At 39.3% G+C, this 20,882-nt stretch overlaps 1 protein-coding gene across 14 annotated transcripts in view; it reads left to right on the forward strand.

Moving 5' to 3' along the window:
• Nucleotides 1-20,882, forward strand: part of EHBP1 (EH domain binding protein 1) — a 224,372-nt gene that overhangs the window by 198,540 nt on the left and 4,950 nt on the right. For all 14 annotated transcript variants that reach the window (XM_071740117.1, XM_071740116.1, XM_071740118.1 and 11 more), the window contains 2 exons: nucleotides 16,395-16,494; nucleotides 17,715-17,788. In XM_071740117.1, the coding sequence (XP_071596218.1) occupies nucleotides 16,395-16,494; nucleotides 17,715-17,788 (174 nt within the window). The remainder of the gene's footprint in view (nucleotides 1-16,394; nucleotides 16,495-17,714; nucleotides 17,789-20,882) is intronic.

The raw sequence follows: 20,882 nt of genomic DNA on the forward strand, positions 1-20,882 counted from the left end.
TTTCGCTTCTTCAAAACATCATTAGGATTGAAAAAATGAATCTCTTGCTTGCACATTTTGCATAAATACATGGTAAGTTATCAATTGATGTTCAAATAGCTTAATTGAGTTTGAGGGGGGGGAAAGGTCATTTAATTGGTCTATTGAAATGTTAACAGAAACTGATATGGCAAGAAATAGACTTTAATGGCTGCAGTGTGGCACTGATGTCTGCATTCACTTGCAAAATTGTTAATTAGGGCACTTTGGTACTTCATTTGCTTTTGTATTGATGTGCTTAGTCCAATGAGAGAAATTGGGTTTGTATATGGTATTTTGATGGGGCAGCAGAGGCTTACCTCATAGTCAGAAATAAGGAAACTAAAGTGTAAATCAGAATTGATTTATGATTTGTGCCAGTGTCTTCATTAACATGCTTCCAGTTATGCAAGTCATTTTCTAGTGGCTAGTATATTGTTGTATGTGGTTAAGCTTGATATATTTGGTTTTATTTTTTAATCGTTGTAGTAGTGGGCTTGAATAATGCTATAATGGGATTTAAAAAAAAAAAAAAAAAGAAGTTATGAGTGGAGAGATTTTTAACCTAGACTAAATAAGACTATTGCAAAACAAGGAAATAGATATGTATTTTCGTTTAGCCCCTGGAAGAAGCTGTTATCTCTTTAAATGCATACCAAAAGAATACATTCACTTGCAATTCCTGGCCCACAGTCATCAGTGCCAGTGAAATTACAAAATCAGTCAGTCCCTAGCATATACTTTAAGTCGATCTTACAGAATATAAACCTTTAAGGTATTGGCATTTTGTCTGTGGGAATGGTGAAATTGCACCGGGTGTCCACCAGCATTTTTTGAGGGTGGTAATTGCAGGGATTAATCCTGGTGCTGTTTCCTAATAGACTTGCTAGATGCAAAGCTTTATATTTGAATTGGCTGCAAGAAGCCACAATACTGTACACTGTGTACAGTATATTATAATACATTATACCCTAGGTACTCTTTAGAAACAGGCAGCAAGAAAACAAAACAAAACAAGTCAAAACTCAAGTTGCTACAAATCATGACTTTAACAACAGGGATCCCGTTGTCCTGCTGGAACAGGAACGTGTTATGAGAAAAAAAACCATGACATTTTGCAGCAAACAACGTCCTGATCTCAACAGGTCCTAATTAAAAAGCACTTTTTATTCATGATATATGTTGTTTTTACACTCTGTGTAAAAAAGGGTGCTGTGTCTGCCCCTTGTTTCAGAGCTCGGGGCTTTGCTACATCCTTTTAAACTCCAGGCGTTCCTGTAGCGAGAGTTGACATCAGCTTCATTTACTCATATGTATTTGTGAAAGTGCTTAGGTGAAGATCACTAATATGCACAGTGCAGCTATCTAGTTCTGCAAGTTTAATCCAGAGTCCCTGAAAGTTTCATTGTGTCCCTATGCAAATGTATTTACATAGGAATGAGTCTTGGGTCCTTTAAAGAAGGCAACAAAGTTGGAAGACTGAGGCCAACAAATAAATGAAAGTTTCTCTAAATCCATTGGATAATAGAGGCAGTGTTAAGGCTAACCACAGTGTTGAACTAAACAGAGGGATTACTCCTGGGTTTTGCATCAGTTGTTTTCTGCCGGGTGGCCTCACTTGTCAAAAAAAAAAAAAAAAAAAAAAAAGGGAAAAAAAAAAAGTTTAACGGGCGAACATTCACATGGCACATTGAGAAAAGAAGCATGCTTAATTCCATCAAAGCTCAGAAATCAGTCATTAATTTATTCTAACCTCCAATTGTTGGTCATTTGTGAAACATCTGGCCTTTAAGTCATAGGAACCTAAACATAAGTACAATGTGAGTTCTCCTGAAAATGGGAGTGGGGTGTAGCGGGGGTGCTGTGTTAGCATATGGATGTGAGCACGGGCACACGCGTGTGTGTGTGCTGCACAGGTTGCATCCGCCACTTAATTTAGGAGACTTTGAAACATTAAAATGAATTCTTCACTTAATTCACTCTCGAAATTAAATTATTGTTCATTTGCATCTTGGAAAAGTTCTGCCATTCAAAGGAGTCTCTTTCTTCATGGTGCGTTAACAGTTAGATATTTAGCAATCTTGCAGCTTGCTAGTCAGAAATATTTTCAAATGAAGTTGAAATTTGAGATAGAAAATGTATAAAAGCTTTCAGGAAAGACATACCCTATTTTCCATATGGCTAAGTAATTGTTATGATATTTGTTTTAAAGCTGGACTTAGACACTCCTGACTGCCCTCTAATTTGATATGGCTGGTCCCGGCGATTCTTCTGGAGGAAACTTTCATAGTAGAATGCAGTGAAGGAGATAAATAATTTTGCAGCTATAAGCACATTGCGAAGTATAGAAAATAATTCAGTTGCCCTTACTGTTGGGTGGATAACAGTCTTCAGGTTATTTGTCTCTGCTAGGAGTTGGAACCTGAGTGAAAAGGAACTGAGTGATTAAAAGCAGATTTGAAATAAAGGTGCCACCTCAGAGATGGCAAATTCTGCCTTCTATTAAGCTTAAAATAACACCTGCTATTTTACATACTCAGGGCTGGAAGGTTGCTTTTAGTTAGGGAGGGATACAGCTCCTGTGATGAAATCCTTGTGTTTCACATAGATGTAGAATGAAATTAGATTTTTAATATGATGGAAAACTTTAGATTTGTCAATTCATGTGGCTATGGGAGTATCTCAGAGCTTTCTGTCTTCAGGAATTTACCTGCTTGTATTCTTTTTTGGTTTTAATGGCCAGGGTTCCCTCTTTGGCCTGACCATTTGTCTTTCTTGATCAACAGAGGCTGGCTGCAGCTCTAAGGCTGTTTTAACAGACATAATGATGCTATCCAAGTGCATGACAAAAAGAAAGAATTTTGAAGGTCCTTTCCTTGTTTATCCTTTCCCCCTTGCTAAGTAAATAAATCTTTAATCCCCATTCCATTGTAGCATTTACTGTATCTGAATCTAGACCACTGTAAGTCTTTTCAAGTCGGGTTTTATCCTTTCCTACTAAAGGGACGTCTGCAATTTCAGTAGCCTGAGAGACATTATTAAAAAAACAAAACAAAACAAAACATTGAGTAAATTAGGAGTGACTTAATGTATTTGGATTTTAGCTTTTGCTTTTTCCTGCCCTAGTGTGGCTAACATTAGGCACCATGAATTTGAAGTGCTTGGGAATCCGTGGGCACTCACATGTTGCACAGTGCATCTGTGCCTGTGCCCATATGCAAGACCCACCAGCACAATACGTAAAAACTCAGGTTTCAGCTTAGTTAAAGCCCTCATTTCCAAAGCTATGATGTCCGAAGTACTGGTAGGAGAGTGGAGATGAGAGGGGGGAAAAAAATAAAAACATCTCTTTAAACAGCTTGTGAAATGTAATGTTTGAAACGGTTCTTTGAGAACGTGCAGATTATGGCTTGTGTTGTGACTCTTTCCAGCTCTCTGGGAAATGAGCGGTTGACATTCTTTTGGGTCATCATCCGAGATAGGAGGGCAACCACAAGGATTTAGCAGATAAATTCATCCAAAAAGACCTTTATCCATTTCATTGCAACTTGCAAACGTTCATGTCGAATAGCAGCATTAATGTAGCCCTTTTAGCCCTTCAAAGTGAGACTGATGTTAAAAAAAAAAAAAAAAAAAAAATCAAATTACTAAAATGATAACTTCTTTAGGTCTTCTAAGAGGTAATTCATTATTTACATAATTCTGGAGCATAAGCCCATTCTTCCTTCAAGAGGCTCCAAAATAGAATTGGGGATCTTACACGGTGAAAGAATCTCTTTTGAATTCTAATCAACTGGATCTGTCTCAAATTCATTTCTAGTTTACTCTAAACAGTGCAATTTAAATTAATTTCTTATCTTGTCTTTTGAAGAAAACTAGCAACATCTTTAAAAGATTTTATTGTTAAATACCACTCAGAGTATATTTTACTTAGGGAGTTTGTGTTCTTTTCTTTATTTTAACTTCATGCGACCGGGTGTCAGACAGGATGGGTGTTGACAGCCAGACAACAATTATGCATTAGCATAGGTGATTATGAAATATACAGAAAAAAAACCAAAAACTTTTTGACTTGAACTCGGATGATACTATATAGGCTGAATGTGCAGGCAAGGTTCCCACAATGCACTGTGAAAACCTAGGCTAACAACCACCCCGCTGCGTTGAAAACCCCCAAAAAAGACAAAAGCACAATGAAATAGAAAGCTTACCACCGGTAGCTTTCAAAACGACAAACTAGGCAAACTATACATCTCCACCACTCCAATTTTGTCAGAATGCTAATGAGCTTGCTCTGATCTTTACTCGGCTTCCCGTGTTTTCTACATCTTCAAGGACCACATGGCGCTAGCAAAATAAAGACAACTAAATGAGAATTTCGAATGCTTTTTGTGTTAGGACCTGGTGCCTTTCAGTTGACGCACTCGTTGAATATTCTCAACTTAAAAGCGTACAACAGGGGGCTGGGTATGAACTTTTTAGCAGGGGGAAATTTGTACAAAAGTAAATGAGTGTGATGAGGAAAATATGAGAAAAATTTCTGATTAATTTCCACTCTATAATATCAATGACACCTTCAGCCCCTCTCATACTCCTCTAACAAGAGATGCTGATAAAAGATGAATGATTCTGTGTTGTTCACAGTGAATGTTTAGTGGTTTTTTAATAGCAGCATTCTACATAAAAGGCACCAGGAAGTACTCTGCATTAGCAGTTGAGATCACTAGTTAATAGGATGATGTCTTTTAGCTTTTGTCACAAGATTATTAGAAAGGATGGGTTTCTGTTCTCATCCCAGCATACTTTGGAGTGCTTGTTGAGTACAAGTGCTAAAATACAGGTTTCTCGGTATTGTTTCGCATGCAAAGTAAAAGCCCTTTTAATGCAACACCTTTTACTTTTTTTACCAGGTGATTTTTGTCATTGATCTCTTATCTGCCCCCTTTAGCTGTATTAATCACTTGGAGTGGTCTGCTTCTCAATGGGGGATTGATGATGCATGTGTGTATAGATTCACTGTCAAAAATAAATCCCTTATATGCTCTGCACCTTTACAAACCTGATTATCAAGCCATATTTACCAGTCTGTGTTGCACCATCTTGAATGCTTCATACTGGAGTTGTCCAGTCTGTAACACAAATTCGCACTGGGGGAGGGAGTGATAAGCTAGGAGGAGGCATCCTACTCCCTGAGCCAGGTTCTGTCTTTTATAAACAATGGAATTCAGAATTCTCTTTGTAATTCTCAAAAGTAAATGCAGATTTGTACTCACCAGTGTCAGGGCTTGGGGAGGAAATTTAGGAACGTTCAGTTTTGCCTGAGAGATGAACTCCATTTAAAAATTGTTTTTGTCACCGTCTTCAAGCTCACAAGCAGCCAGTGTGAAAATACTGGTGCATATACATAAGGAGATAGGGAAATCATTGGGGTCTCTTCATATTTGCCTATCTTTCATATCTTATGGAAATCAGAAAGAGTGAATTAATAACACTATAGTTTTAATAGCAGTTTTCCAGCCTTGCTTTCCCTGTACACCGCTGTTTTGCTTAGCTCAGCATGATTAATCTCAGATGAACTGAACACTTGCCAAACCACGAGGTGGTAGAGAGTTGTCCAACCATATTGTGAAAGACAAAGATGCACATGCCGAAGCACAGCAAGAGAAAGGACAGTATAGCAACAGCAGTTCTGGCGAGATAGAGAATTTAAAGGTAGTGCTGCAAACATTTTTATCTTTTTACATTTAGCATAAAAAGCAAGGGAAAGCATCGCAAAAAATTCTAAATAGGTGAATGTGTGACCCTGGTTTGTTTTTTTGCTGGTGCCAGTGTGTGATCATTCTCTATTGCAAACACCTAATGATAGGAGACTAGAATGATATTACTAACACCAATTCATGTTGAAAAGAAGGGGTTTGATACAGGCACAAGAGTCAGTGATTGTTATTGTAACATGCTAGCAGCTCACAAAACCTTGCACTGGTAGTTACTGGGGTTTTTTTGAAGCAAAGCAGTATTTTAAAGCACTTGACAGTGTGCTTCTCTCTCTAATGTTCAGTAGTGTTAACTTGCAGCCAGGGTTATGATAATGGCAGTTTTAGCAACTACTTAAACCTTGGGTGAAAAAACTTCAATGATGTTATGACTGGAGTCTCATTTCCAATATGGTAACTGTGATTCTATGTTGTATAAACATGTAACTTGATGGATCTGAAGCACCCAGGGCTCTGTAGAAAAGCTTTTAGTACTGAATCCATGCAGTGCTAAGCCATTCATTAAAATTTGTTAATGCAAATAAACTGGCACACTAGTAAACTGTTTTTCTGACATGAGTCTTCAAGGTCCACAAATTTCTGCATAAGTACTGGTATTGTAGTTGCCAGAATCATGCATTTTATGAACAGCTGAGGATTTATTGAGTTCTTGAGGCTTCTCAACCCTTTTTCAGTTTCCTTTCTGTCATGCTGCCTCCTCAGCCTCTTCCTGGCAAACTTTTTCCTCTCCCGTCTCCATGTCTTCCCATTAGCAGTTCTTGTGAAGTAATCTTGACTTGTCTTTGGTAAAGGAAGACCACCTGGCCAGACTTTTCCATGTACCTATCATTTCTACAAATGAGGAACTGTCACCATGCCAAAAATGTAGTTCACAGTTCTGACTCTAAATTCACCACATCTCTTCAGTTTTAATTCTTTGCATTGGTAAATAAAAGTTCCCAGGAAGGAGAGCTTTTCAGCATCAGATGTGGACAGTGTGCGTGTTCAGCCTTTCCAAGCCAAGTTCATTAAATCATTAAAGCAGTTCAGCATCAATAATGACCATAATATGGGGTTTTTTTCCTCAAAGTAACACAGAATTGCCATTGGTTGGAAGGATTGACCACATGTTGGCCTCTTCTCTGTGTTTTCTGGCTTGTAGCTTCATCATTGCCTTAAAAGAACCTATCAACAAAGTACTTGAAGCTAGCTTGAAGAAGAGAGCCTGAGCACAGCAGGCTACTCTGGGAGAGCCCTAGGCACTATGAATAGACTTGTGAACCTTCCAGAAGTCTTGCAAGACCCAACAGACACTTGCTTCTTTTAACTGATTTCCATCTTTCTTTGTGGTATGGCAGTATAAATGCTCTTTCATGTGGTAGGCATAGTTTTTGGCTTTATGCCTGGAAGATACCTTTCCCTACCATCAGTGCCTGGCTGTAAAAAAGAAAGCAAGGAGACAGGCTCTTTGGTCACCCTGGGCCTTGTTGTTTTTTCATGGTTTTCTACAGTTTACCATGAAAAACACCTCTTCTGTCAAAGCTGGAATCTGTGGAGTTCCAGGTGACCTCATCCTAGATGAACTTGCTCAGTTAGCCCTGGGAAACTTGGGATCCCAGAAGTACCAACCTGCCAGCTCCCAGTATGAGTAGGCAGCTTCATTAACACCAGTACAAGGTCACATTCAATCCCAGCCATCTTGGGTTAAGTTCAGCCCTGTCCTTTAAGGAGGTAATTTTATACTGTCTACCACCCCTTCCCAGCCCCTGTTCTGAAGGAAATAAGGCAGCATCTGGTAAAAATGTGATAATATGATGCCTAGTAGAGCATAATCCAATTGCTTTAATGTTAACTGGTCTCTCACTTCAGAGTCTTAACCCAGCCATCACTTCCAAGTAAACAGGCAACTAGTATATAGAGCAGTTGTGAGCCATAGAGGAATTACTATCATTCATAACAAAACATCCAACTCTGCAGGTCAACCAGCAAGTATAATGGTTCATCTGCCAGAACATCCTCCCTTTCTTGGTGGATTTCCAAGCATGAACTACTGTTCCTTCCATAGTGTCAGAGGTTTGTGTGTATCCGTTAATGGTGCATGGTTCCTATACTGAAAGCAAGGGTCTGATGTGTGCTTTTCCTAAGCTCATGCTTATGAAGTTGTGCCACATGAAGAAATTTGGGTACAAAAAATACCAGAGGGTGATAAAGGACAAACAGTGGTTCTGCTCAGTGTTAGGATCCCTGTGGGCACTGTCCTCAAGGCAGGAAGCATCACTTTCTCACAGGAGTCCCTCCAGATGCTTCAATTGAATCTCCTCTCTTGTTGCCTAAGTTTTGGGCCACAAACTATATGTTCTTGTGGTCTGGATTGGTGGTCCCACATTTATAATATATTTGTAATCTTTATCAAGCCCAGGCATTTTGTTTCTGTTGATTTTTCTGATGTTTTCTAGCGGCTGCTGTGTTGACTCGTCATGTAGAGAAAATCAGCAATCCTTCGGGCAATTTGTCTTTTGTGGAAGTTTCAGTCCTGTGATAATTTTAGGTTGCCAAGACTGCAGGCCACAAATGTTTGTCTTCCTGTGAGTCAGTCCCACCCCAGGTAGAATAAATCCTCACACGCACTGAGATGTGGTCAGAACCCTGACCTCCTGTTTACACAGCTCTCAAAATTTTAAATAGCCTCTCTGATTTATTAGATTCCAGAAACCAAAGAAATTAAGAAATTTCCTGATTGATATTAAGCTGATTTGATGTGTGCTTGTGATAAAGGCATTCCCTTGGCAGCAGCTCCATTTCCTTAGGGTTACAGGACTTTTGGGGGCACAATGCACTGCAATCTAACTCTGCCTGGCAGATTCTTGGCAGTCGTTACCTACCTTTATGGGACTCCATTGTGTGGACATCAATGTCTCCTTCTCAACAGCTCTCAGACAGCAAGTTAGTGGCCATGAATTTGCCTTTCTAATGTTCCTTAGGCATTTTCCCATCCAGTTTAGACTCAGAAAACTGCGCTAGGGATTTGTCTTCTAGATAACTTTCTGCAGTGTCATCTGAACAGGTCCCATCCTGTTTATCTCTTGGTGGCTATTCTCATTAATTTTCAATAATTTTTAATAACTGATCAGGTCCTTGTTTAGTGAAAGGAAGAAGTATTTTGGAAGAAAGATGAGCATGGCAATCTGAAATAGAAGCTCAAGGTGGAGCAGCTTATCTGTTCACGCTATGGAACGCCTACTGCAGGGTCCATTTTGACTCCAAGAACTTTGATGAATTTTTTTAAGCAAAATTCTGAGCCTTTCAACAGAAGGTGGTCCTCTGAGAGCAGAGGAGAGTGATATTTCAGAAAGTGGGTTTCTTTTGGAATGCCTCAGTTTCACTCGGAGAAAAACTGTGAATCGATGGTCATTTAAACATCTTCACCATAGCTTTCAGTTGTGGTGGACACATTTTGTGGTAGGTCTCATGTAACTCTCCATTACAAGGAATACCTGTTGTGAATATAGGATTCTCTGCTTAAGTATTTGTTAGATTCTGTAACTTGCATTAAAAACAGAAGCTCATCTGTGTATAAGGTGTTCACCATGAGTGAGATGAGACTATTAAATTTAGTGGGAAGTATGCTGTTGTCTTCAAAGGGCATAAGATGTTCCATCAGCCTTTGTCAGTGATGTGAAGTTGGTCAGCTGGAACACCCAACTTTGTTTCTCATCCCTTCCCATGGTTCCTTTCCGTAAAACTGTGATTGCCACAGTGGATCAGCTCTGTGGTGTGGTCCAGAGCACAGTGTCCTGTAGAGGGACAGGTATGAGTTGAACCTGTGCAGAGGCAAGAACTCCACAGGGGCTGGCTACAGGCTAACTTGGCCCCACGGAACATTTCACTTAACCCCTAAAAATCAAAGGTTAGATCATGTCCTAAAGCAGGAGCATTCAATTCTGACCTCCCATGTTTTTTTGTTTGTTTGAATATTTATTGCTACAGTTTTGCCTTTCTGTATTCAACATTCAGCCTGGTTTTAATACTTGCTGAGCACTTAGTTTCAACATTGCCTTGTGGCAACAAGTTCTACTGGTAAATGTTGGAGGCTTTGAGGAAAGATCATTCTTATTATCGGTTTTAAACACACCACCTTCAATTTCAGTGAATTTCCCCGGGTTCTTATGAGACAAGATGAGACACATCCTAGAACAGTTCTTTATTTGCTAATCATGTTCTCCTTTGGGTAAACAAGACAAGCTGTCCGCTCGCTCCTAATGGAGAAACTCGTAAAAACTCGTCCCCCTTGATTGGGTGAAAGCAACTTCTTTATTCAGCAGGCCAATAAATAGAGGCGGCGGGGCATTTTTTCAAGAGACCTTCCCATTAAATTTGTGGAATTTGCTGGCATTTGGATGGTTCTTGGTGGTCACCTGGCTTCTGTCAACTAACAAACAGCCCAGAAAGAGGAGGGAGCAGAGCGAAGTTGGGCGGTGTGTGTCGTTATTTGCCCCGCTCTGGTTCCCATGCGCTGGCATTCTCCTGCTGGCCTCTTCACCCAAGTGTGTTGAGTGAAGAAAGCTTCTTCTATTCTATTTTAAAACTGTGTGTAAACATCAGCAAATGGGTGAAGAATGGGCTCTGTCTTAAGTAGGTTGTTTTTCATGTAGTTCTGTTGAGGTAAAAGGGGAGACGTGGGGAGTTTTCTGTGTTTAACCGTGACACCATGGCACACACTCTATACGCAGTGCAAATAAAATTTAAAAACAATTACTGCTTAAGACGGCATACAAAGTGATTTCTGTAAACCTGTTATTTCTTGCCAGAATGAATGAACTGGTTTGGGATGCTGATAGAAACCCTTTATTATTTATCTTCCACAGGTTGTAATTCATTTCTGCACAACGGCTAAATATGTTCACGTTTCAGGATTTTTTAAAAAATCCTAATCTGTTGGCTTATCTTGACAGTTTTACAGGCGCATAAAGTGTAGAGGAGTTACTGTGTTCATCCATTTGCTCTGTAAACTGATCCTGTCCCTGCACGTTGCTGCTTTTTCTTCCTTTTAAGTGGTATTCACAGTGTTTTGTAGCATTTTCTTCTCTGTTTTCTTAACAATGTACAGTTTTACTATGTTAATCCATACTGAGTTTATCTCCTGACGAGCTGCCCAAACGGCTTAAAAATAATGGGTCTAATGGCACATATACATACCGATAGCTGGACATAAGGGGTGGATTTGGAAGTATTTTTTAGCAGGAAAGGAAAAAAATATAAATTGTTTTTCCAAACTGATTCAGAAGAGACATTTGTCAAGATGTTTCTTATTTAAATATTTTAAAAATAATTAGCTTACTGTGTAAACAAAAATCCATTTGTAAATCCTGAAGAATGTGAAGGGAAAGGTATTTTAAAAAGACTGTCTGGAAGCTGTACATTGTTAAAATAAACTAGTCTTTTTTTATTCTCAAAAATGGTAACATATAAACATGCTTGTAATTCTTGAGCAGTGTAGATGAAAATTGGCTCAAGTTGGTTTTGAATAACAGTCAAGAAAATCCTATTTGAATATGTGTGATGAACCACAGGAGAAATGAAAGAGGTTTGGGGTGGGGTTTGGGAGTTTTTTTGCTATCACGAAAATTATGGCTATCGTTATTTTGGCTGTCATTAGAATTTTTCCTAGTAAGGGACAAAATCACCAAACTTTACGCTGCAGCATTTATTGAGTCCTGTGCAGGAGCTATTCCAGTGCAGAATCACAACTCAGAAGTCACTGGGAGTTTCTTGCATGTGAGGGTAGAATTTAGGGTCTTGTGCTATTCCAGGCTTGGTGTTGCGTTCGTTCCTAATCATTGAGGAGGGTTCTGGTAGATGTCAAGTGAAGAGAAGAATAGGGCATGCATCCTTAACCACTCAAGCCAGACAATGAAATTAGAAAATGGCACTGAGAGTTGCCGTGAGAGAATTCCCCTGGATTCCTAGCAGAAGAATAAAACGAGAATGGATTGATTAAAAAAAGGGGGGTACAAAAAAAAGAAAGGGAAAAAAAAAAAAGAAAAAAAAGAAAAGGAAAAAAAAAAAAAAAAAAAAAAGAGCAGGAAGGAAGGAGGGGGGGAAGAAAATAAATTATAGAAACCTTGGCAGACTCCTCCTCACCTCCTCAGAACCTATCTAATAATAAAGTCCGACATTAAAAGCTGTGTTGTCTTTTTCCATAAAGGCGCCTGTACTTTCTGTTTCCTCTTAGTTTCTGGTTCTGCATTTTTCAAATCTCTTACCAAGCATTTTGCATGCGTATGATGTTTGCAGCACTACGCGCTCGTATTTGAAGACTGTTTTCAGAAGTCATTATTGAACTATAGGATAAAAAGGTATAAGCATAATTACATGTTAAAGAGAATAAATATGTTCTGCTAGATAGTTAACCAGGTGAGGTTAAACAAGATAAGATGAATTCTGGTCTTTTGAGAAAACTGACAGTCTTCATTTTAAGCTACAATGTAAAGTGCTTTATCCTGAGATTAGGTATTGTGGCAGAAGCTAAAACTGCCTTTTTCCCCTAACCGTGCCAGAATACAACCTCCTTTTCTTTTTGCGCTAACAAGACTGCTTTACCACCACAGCCCACTCTAAGTAATTAAATCAATCCTTTGTACTTACCGTATTCTCCTCTAGTGACGGTACTAGATCTGATTATATGCTTCATGCATATTCAAAGTACGGCACTGACAGCTCTTTAATGAGCTCTTACTTAATCAGTACGAACAATGTTCATCTTGTTCTTTTTTTCCTCATACATTAGAGCTAGGAACAGTTGGGGAAAAAATGAAACATCCAGCATTCATTTGAAAAATATATTGTACTTTGAAAAGTGTCTAAGCTGGGGAAGTTGCATTCTGCCCTTTAAAAGTCTGATGGACAAATTGGATTACTAGTATTGGATTAAATAACAAATGGTTAGAGGAGAAATGAGAAAAGCTCGCTGTGATCACAGGCTTTAATATTTTTTGTTACTTATAAAGCTGAAGGGGTCTTTAACCAGTTATTAAAGTCAGGATTAATTTGTAATGGTCCAACTTACTAGCTTTAAAAGGGTTTTGTTGTTGTTGTTGTTGTTTTTTATCGAAAACAATAGTGTAATGCATGTATTATGGAAAAAAATTTAAGTTTAAGATCTCCGAGCTATTTATGGATTTTCATCATCTTGTACTGGCTCAGATAAGGGGTTTGCATGCATGGGATCGATTTGGTCTCAAACATGTTTTTCACTTCATTTAAATAATCTGTACTGTATTTTTTTTTCCCTGAGAACAGCGTGGATATTTTCCCAATTTTAAATTTCAAGCATTTGTAGCAAGTCAATTAAATACTTGTTTTACACTTGAAAAGTGGAAACAAAACCAACCCCAGCAGCAGCAGGGTCTTACAGAGTGAAACCGTGTTGGAAAAAGGCTTTTTCTAAAATTTTATTTAGGAATTCTAAATGTGAGAATTCTAAAGCTAAACAGCTTGCAATATTGCTGCAGTAACAACACTCATTTTTCCTCTGTCGAGTGTTTTGTGTGCATCCTTCCACCGAGGAAAAAAAAATTTAAAAAGTAGTAATGTGCTAATGGCACTGTATTTGCTGAAAAAGAGTTATTTAAAAATGTAATATATGGCAGTTCATCTTTATTTTGCTTGCATGGGAAGAGCCTGTTTCAGCTTTGTGCACAAGAATTTAAAAGCTGACAGTCAACAAATAAAATATCAGCATCGACTGCTATTAATATTGCACACATGTGTCATTTCACTGATCAAAAAGGCCTTCGCCAGGGTACAATTGGCCTTTCTCCAAATTGCAAGCTTTTTCTCAGCTTTTTCTTTTTTACTCTTTCTTCTTTTGTTGCTGCCCGGGGATTTGTGCCTATCGCAGCCGATATCACATGACCGGTGTCAGGGCATCACATGGGTCCAAAGTGAATACAAAAACAGATTAAAAATTCTGTAAAAACAATCAAGACTTTGTTAACTCAGTTTTAAAGCAGCCTATTTTATGGATATTGTGTGTGCTTCGGTGTCTGTGTGGAAATATTTAAACAGGAACCTGTTCAGATCTGACTCGGCAGCTCCAAGCTCTACCTAGATCTTTTCTCATTATATGGTGCAACTAACTTTATTTAGGAGGAATGCATTAATGGAAAGAAGCTCGTATCTTATGTTTCCATTCTTACACTGAGGTTGCATGGCATGAAATTCAAATTCAAGCTCCTTTAAAACATTTCTGTCTCCCATTTCCTTTTTCAAAGCTGGCAAAATGAGATGCAGCAAGAGCTTGGCTACATAATGGCATCTTTTAGCCAGAGGTCCCAGACCAACCCAAACCAAACAAATTTAGGGTCATATATTGATTGAAAGGTTACTATAGCTATGTATGTTTGCTTGCAAGAACTTTTTTTCACGTGCTGTGTGATGATCTCGTGTATCAGAGAATAAACTTGATCATTATGCAAGGGGAGAAAAAAAACACCTCTCCCCTTTTACGTGCCCTCTCGTCCAAATAAATTTCATCTACTCAGTGCATTTAAATGAAGGGTTTCTAATATTGATTTTCATATACTTCTAAAAGCAGACCCCACTAGATGGACTAATACAGCAATGCCTTTGATCTGTAACTTAACTGCAAAGTGTACCTGTAAGTTTTAATCCTCTTCAGAAGAGTGCTGAACTGATGAATATTATTGTAAATGCTGTGGTGTAATATTTTATGCACAAAACCAGAAATGGAGCATTTCTATGTGACAAATTTCTTCCTTCATTGCTCCATCATGCAGGAGCTGGACCTTGCTGCTTCTGCTTGGAAAGGGGTTTTAGGGTCATCCCTACTTTAGGATGTTCTGCACTTCCCATCTTTCTGCTATCAGATTGTGTACTCTAAAAGCACCCTCTAGGAACAGTTTCATCAACTAGTTGCTTCCCAGGGTGATAAGTGGGTATCTGAGGGGATCTCACATCAGAAAGAAAAGCATGCCATACAGCAGAACTTTTTCTTCTTATGTGAGTCTGCCAGCTCCATCCCAAGCTGACCCACTTCCCTGACCTCCTTTTCCTTCCCTTGTGTGGATGTGCCAAGCCCACAGGCCATGGCAGGGGGACATGAGTTTGGACAAAGGCTGGTGACATTCCCTTGCATGCAGCAGGGTCATAGCCAGGTGAGGAGGTGGTTCTCCATGCAGATCTGGGCTTGCACACGACTGTAACACTGGGTGTGAATGTGAGTGTGGCAGGCATGTACGTGTAAACATTTGAAATGCTCCCATCAAGAAACTAGAAGTTTTCTTTCAGAGAAAAACTGTTCGGTTTTTTTTTGTTTGTTTTGTTTTTTGTTTTTTTTTTTTTTTTGGTGTCTTTCCAGCTTCTGCTGCTGGAAATCACTTGTCTGCAACTAGGGGTCTTATGGTTTAAATTAAAAAGATAACTTCCTTGAGTGTGCAGAACTTGTATCAGCAATTTCAAAACTTTTTACTCTCATCAAACAGTTAACTTCTAGGGCCCTTGCAAGATCAGTGTGGGTGATTTTTCCCATATTGCTTAAGCTTCCTGGTGTTGAAGCTGGGAGAAGTACTCAGAAGTCCCAGCTCATGCTCCTTTGCCACTATTCCAGTCTTCTTCCCAGATTAGTTTTAACAGTAAAAATATGTGAATTCTGTAATTTGATTAGGACCCTGTAGTCTTTGCTACTCAGCTCAACTTGAGAAATGAGAATGGCAGGTCAGTATAGAGGTGCAGTCTCCACAAAGGATTTTGATGAGGTTTCTCCTAGTCTCCCAGCTCAGAGAGAGTGGAATTTGGCTGAATGACCCTGCTCCATGGAAAGGAAAGTCAGGAGCCTACTGAGCTGTTGTCTCTCTTTCCCCCACATGGCCCGATGGTACAGACATGGTAACATAGAGACTTAGTCCAGTAGAGCGTGGCACTGCCTGAAGGTGGGCTGCAGAGGGTCCTGACCCTGCGTGGAGGCAATGATGAGCTGAGAAAATGCACACACATGGGGACCTGGACCACAAAATCATTCATATTTGGGCAGATGCTCCCTTTGATTGCAGGCTGAAGAGAGGAGAAGTTTTATCTAGCTTATCATCTGGAATAGTGGCTTTAAGCACAGACAAGCTGAGCAGGTGCCTGTGCCTTGGCCAAGGGTTCAGGATTACCATCTCTGCAGCTACCACACCATCCTGACTGTGCTGGAATGGATCTTGCCCACAATGATTATTTTCACGTTTGAAGACCTGTGATGACCAGACATCTTTTAGCAGCAAGGTGTTTTTTTGTTTGGGTTTTTTTTTCCACTGAGAAAATCCCACCAATATAGTTCTCTCATAAGAATTCAAAAGATGCAGTGCTTTTTAAAAGGTGTTTATTTAGGTCAGGGTATCAGTGTGATAAAGAACACTGAAACGTACGCCCATTATGGCTGTTTCAAAGATCTGTTTATTGAGCAGGAAGTATTGGATGGAAGGACTTACAGTCATATGATATTTTTATCATTACACCTTGTATTGCACAATCACGTTGGAGACCTGTACTCCAAAACCTGAAATGAAATATGTAGCCCAATTTGTGAATGTCATGTAAGTAACTAAATTCTTTTGATTTCAGGAAGAAACACAGAAGAAGAAGAAGCTATGATGCAGGAATGGTTCATGCTGGTTAATAAGAAGAATGCCTTAATAAGACGAATGAACCAGCTTTCTCTTCTGTAAGTACTGATGGATACATGTATTTACAAAAGGATTATTTAGGGGAATATTTACCCAGCAGGTAGATGCGAAACTGTTTTGTTTTCTTCCCATCAGACTTCAAAAATATCCCCTCAAAAGTGAATAGTGTGGATGATTTTTTTGGAACACACGGAGAAACCTGTTTTTCTCATATTTCAGACTTGAAAATGAGAAGTGTGCAATGACACAAGATTAGCCAGAGCTGTGAAAAAAAAAAAAAAAACCAAAGAAAAAAAGGAAAAAAAAAAAAAGAAAAAAGAAATAAATATTAAACACAGTTACATTTTCAAAGACCCAGCAGTAGAATAAAATTACATTTTAGAAATGCACAAATAGATTTGGATTGTACCTCGGATGTGACAGGTGAAGACTATTTGGGAGAGAGAGCAACATTTGAGTGACTACCTGCTTTGTAGAAATCCACAATCCCATCGCTACTTCAGCAGCACTGGACTGCTGAAAGGATATTAGTGCATCAGTCACGGTGTGGTGATACCACCGATACTGCAGAGTAAGGGCAAGTTGCAGAGTAAGGGCAAATAAACTTTTTTCGCTAGCACGAGCACGGAAGGGAGAAGACGCCGCTCGTTTTTAGAGGCGTTCTGCCCTCAGTGCTTCTTCTCCAGCTTCTCTTTCAGTCTGATGAGATTTCTTTCAGCGATGCCACCTAGTGTAGACGCCTGCATACTTCCCTGGGAAGAGCCTGTGCTCACGGATTTCCTACCATGCCTGAACTTGACAGAAGATTCTACCTTCAAAATACTAAGCTTTCTAATCCCGTGTCTAATTTTCATTATTCAATAGGGCAGAATGTATATATAGGATAATACTTCCAGTGTCATATTATCTTGGTGAACAGGCTGATGCTGGTATTTGTTCATTAGATCCAGGGGAATGTTTTATACTTAGGACATTCCACAACAGCCGCTCCAAGGATGAATATGAAATAATTACGTCCTGTAGCACAATGGAGTTAAACTGAGGGAATTAAAGCTGACACTATAGGAAAGGAAAAGGCCCTGTGACTGAATATGCCACCTGAGCAAGGTTTTAAGTTTGTGTATCATTTGTTTGGAGTAGCTTAAAGTTAAAGAGAAAAGTCAGTTACGACTCCTAAAATCAATGTAAGTTAAAGGTTCTTTTAAGTGTTTAATGATTTAGTAATTAACATATTGATGAACTTTTGCAACTTGCCTAGGGAAAAAGAACATGACCTAGAAAGACGCTACGAACTGCTGAACCGGGAGCTAAGAGCAATGCTTGCTATTGAAGGTAAGAGCAATGCTGGGCACCAAAGGAAAAAAAATGTGTGCTGTCAAATACCTTGATACCTGCAAGTATCAAAGAAGGAGGCTTTTCTGAAGCCCGGTGAAGAATTAATGCTGGTATTTACATCATTTCAAGTGACAGCACACAGCAAACACACTGGGTCCACACTCCCGCTCTTAAGTTTTATTTGGGGAAGGGAGTAGGGGTGGGGAGGAGTCCAAAATATGGGACAAAGAAATATGGTCTCCTCAGAACAAACTTTGAAAACCGTGAGGAGGTAAAGAACATTTGTCTGGGGTTTATTATTTTTTGTTGCAGTAGCGCTCCCCTGGCTTTCCTGCAGCATTGGGTGCTGCAGAAAACAGAGAGGGTGACCCGCAGAAAGAAGCCTTTTGATGTTTCAGATCTGTTTTACAACAGTATCTCACTGGGGGAAAAAGTCTCAGATTTGGTGGTAAAAACACTACGTCTGCCAAGTAAATATTTCATCACAAGCAACACCAGGATTAGTGCGATCCTTTGCACAGATTTTCTCCCTTCCCTGCAACTCTCCCGAGTTTAGTCACCTTACCTGAATGAAAACTCTGGGGGAGATTGACACACGGGATAAATGAAACAATTGCATCCTTTCCATAGGGCTTTCAAGTGAATTGTACAATAATCCTGGGGATGATTCATAATAAAAAATAAACATCCAGCTAGCTTAAACCATTGCTTGCATTATTTTCTTCTTTAAATATCTTAAGTGTTTTTTAATGCTGCACTGCTTATACCTCTCAGTCACAAATGCTGTCTTATAGTTCAAAGATGTTTGCTTAAAAGTTAATCCTTTGGGCTCCGTAAAATGGACCTTTTGTCTAATCAATGCAAATTGATTTTGCTATTCTGTATTGACCTCTCAACCCTTTGACTGTCCATGGTAATTTCTTTCTTCACCTGATAAGGTACCTGATCCATAATAAATCAATTCTAATTAGTTTGGAGACTTCACTGGGAGCATAAGTTTGTAGGAAAAAAGCAGCAGGTTTCAGGTAGCTTTTTGTATCTCTCCATCTGTGGTTATGTTTTTTGCATAAGACTGTGTTCACTATATTCTTGAATAAACTTGAGTGATATACACAGTGCTTTCTGCAGAGACAAGACAGTTTAGTTGGGAATCATACTAATGAAATATTTAAAACATAAAATACTGTAAGACCAGGGAGGAGTTAAGAGATACTGGATTTAAATCCAAAATTTTAATGTTTAATTGCATCTTATGTTCTGCTGTCTCAGAATGTCCTAGCAGCAGCCTTTTGTCCTAGCAGCCTCTGCCATTCACATACTGACTTGAACAAGAATCTGTCCTTTTTCTGTCCTTTTGTAATTTCTTTTTTTAAGTTTAAGGAAAGATGCCAAAATCCAGGAGAGTAGTCTCTTTTTTTTGTGCTACTGGTATGTGGTAAGAGGGGCTTAGGGTAAGTGCAGGAGAATATTGGTTATTTTGGATTTTTTTTAGTTGTACAACAAAGTCAGCGTTTTGACCCTCCATAAGATTACTAGTCTGCTAGAACTTTCAGTAGCTGTCTCCTTTTACCTAAAAACATATCAAAGGAGAAACTCTCCCAATAAGACACCTGTGGAGAGTCAAAATACACATTTTTGACACCTCACCTCTTGATGTGTGCATCAGTGCCTGTTACCATTTCCTGTGACCAACATATGCTGGGGCGCAAAGATGCATTTTGGAGGAAGCACCAGTAAAAGCACAGCATTTATAATATGATTTCCCCAAAGAAGCATGGGCTGCCCAAACATCCAGCACTGTCCTCTCTGAGGCCATTTACCCAACTGTTAACGAGCACTTGGGCTCTCTGAAAAAGTTGAAAAGGCAAATCTCGCTTTTACCCACACCAATTTGAGTGGGCAGGAAAATAATAAATATATATGTACACACAACAGGACTGGACCAGTTTGTTTGTCTAAAAGAAAAGCAGAACACACCAACCCAAACTGAAACTTAAAAAAAAAAAAAAAGAAAGTCTTTGAAAGGTGGTAATTACTGTTTTGGTAAATTGCAGTAACTCTTCCACGCGTGACTGTGCTGTTTAAAAATCTATCAACCAATTTACTTAGCTAGCTGATGACAGAAAAAAAAAAGTAAAAAAAAAGAAAAAAGAAAAAAAAAAAAAAAAGGGAGAGAGAGAGAGAGAGAGAGCCATGCAGAAGATAGCAGCCTGCTGATGGCAGATAAAGGCGGGTTACTGGCAGCCGGCCTGCCCTGCCTGCACAGGCAGCGTGTGGGCAGCGCTGGCGTCTGGAGGTGCTGACCATTGTAGTGTTCAGTGATGTGGAGACAGTGTCCTCTTAGCCAGCCACTAAAATGGAGGCACAGGCAGCTGAATGGCCTTTTGGAGTGTTACAGCACTTCACGTGGAACACATGAATAACCCTGGGTGGTAAAAAAAGGGTTACTCTTCCCCCCCCACCCCCCTCCCAATTTAGCCGTAGAGATAAGAAAGAGAGAGTTGATGCGCTGTCTTGGTCCAGCTGGAAAGTGTTCCTCTCTTGCCACTGCCGAGACTGCTCCGACCTTGCCCAATACACCAACGAAAAGACAGGCTTCTGGGTTTGTGTTAACCTGGGCATTTTTTGGCTGGCTGGCTGGGAGCTTCACAGCTCGTCTAAACAAGGTGCTGCATTTCTCAGCCTGATTTTCACCACATCCGCAGCTGAGTGGCAGGATGCCTGACTTTCCACTACCTTTCCTCTCCCTCTTTCTTTCTTTCTTTCTTTTTTTTCTTTTTTTTTTTTTCATTGGAGATTTAATGCCTCCTTAGAAAAGATACGTTCATTTTTGCACACCTTGGGGTGGTGTGTTCATTTTCTGCCCAAGAAATGGATCTTCTTTCGGATTTTGTACATCTTGATTTATTCTTGGCTTATAGTTTGAAGTGGGTGCTCTTCTAAAAGGATTTATGCATAGGTTCACTATTTTTGTAGTTATGGTTTATATGATAAGCTTTTTATATTTAAAATCAATATGTAATCCTGTGGAGGAGCTTATCCTCTAAAACCCCATTTGTAAATCTATTTTAGCTTTGTTACACCGCACAGC

This window comes from Heliangelus exortis, chromosome 3, assembly GCF_036169615.1.
Source record: "Heliangelus exortis chromosome 3, bHelExo1.hap1, whole genome shotgun sequence".
In the NCBI taxonomy this organism is placed as follows: domain Eukaryota; kingdom Metazoa; phylum Chordata; class Aves; order Apodiformes; family Trochilidae; genus Heliangelus; species Heliangelus exortis.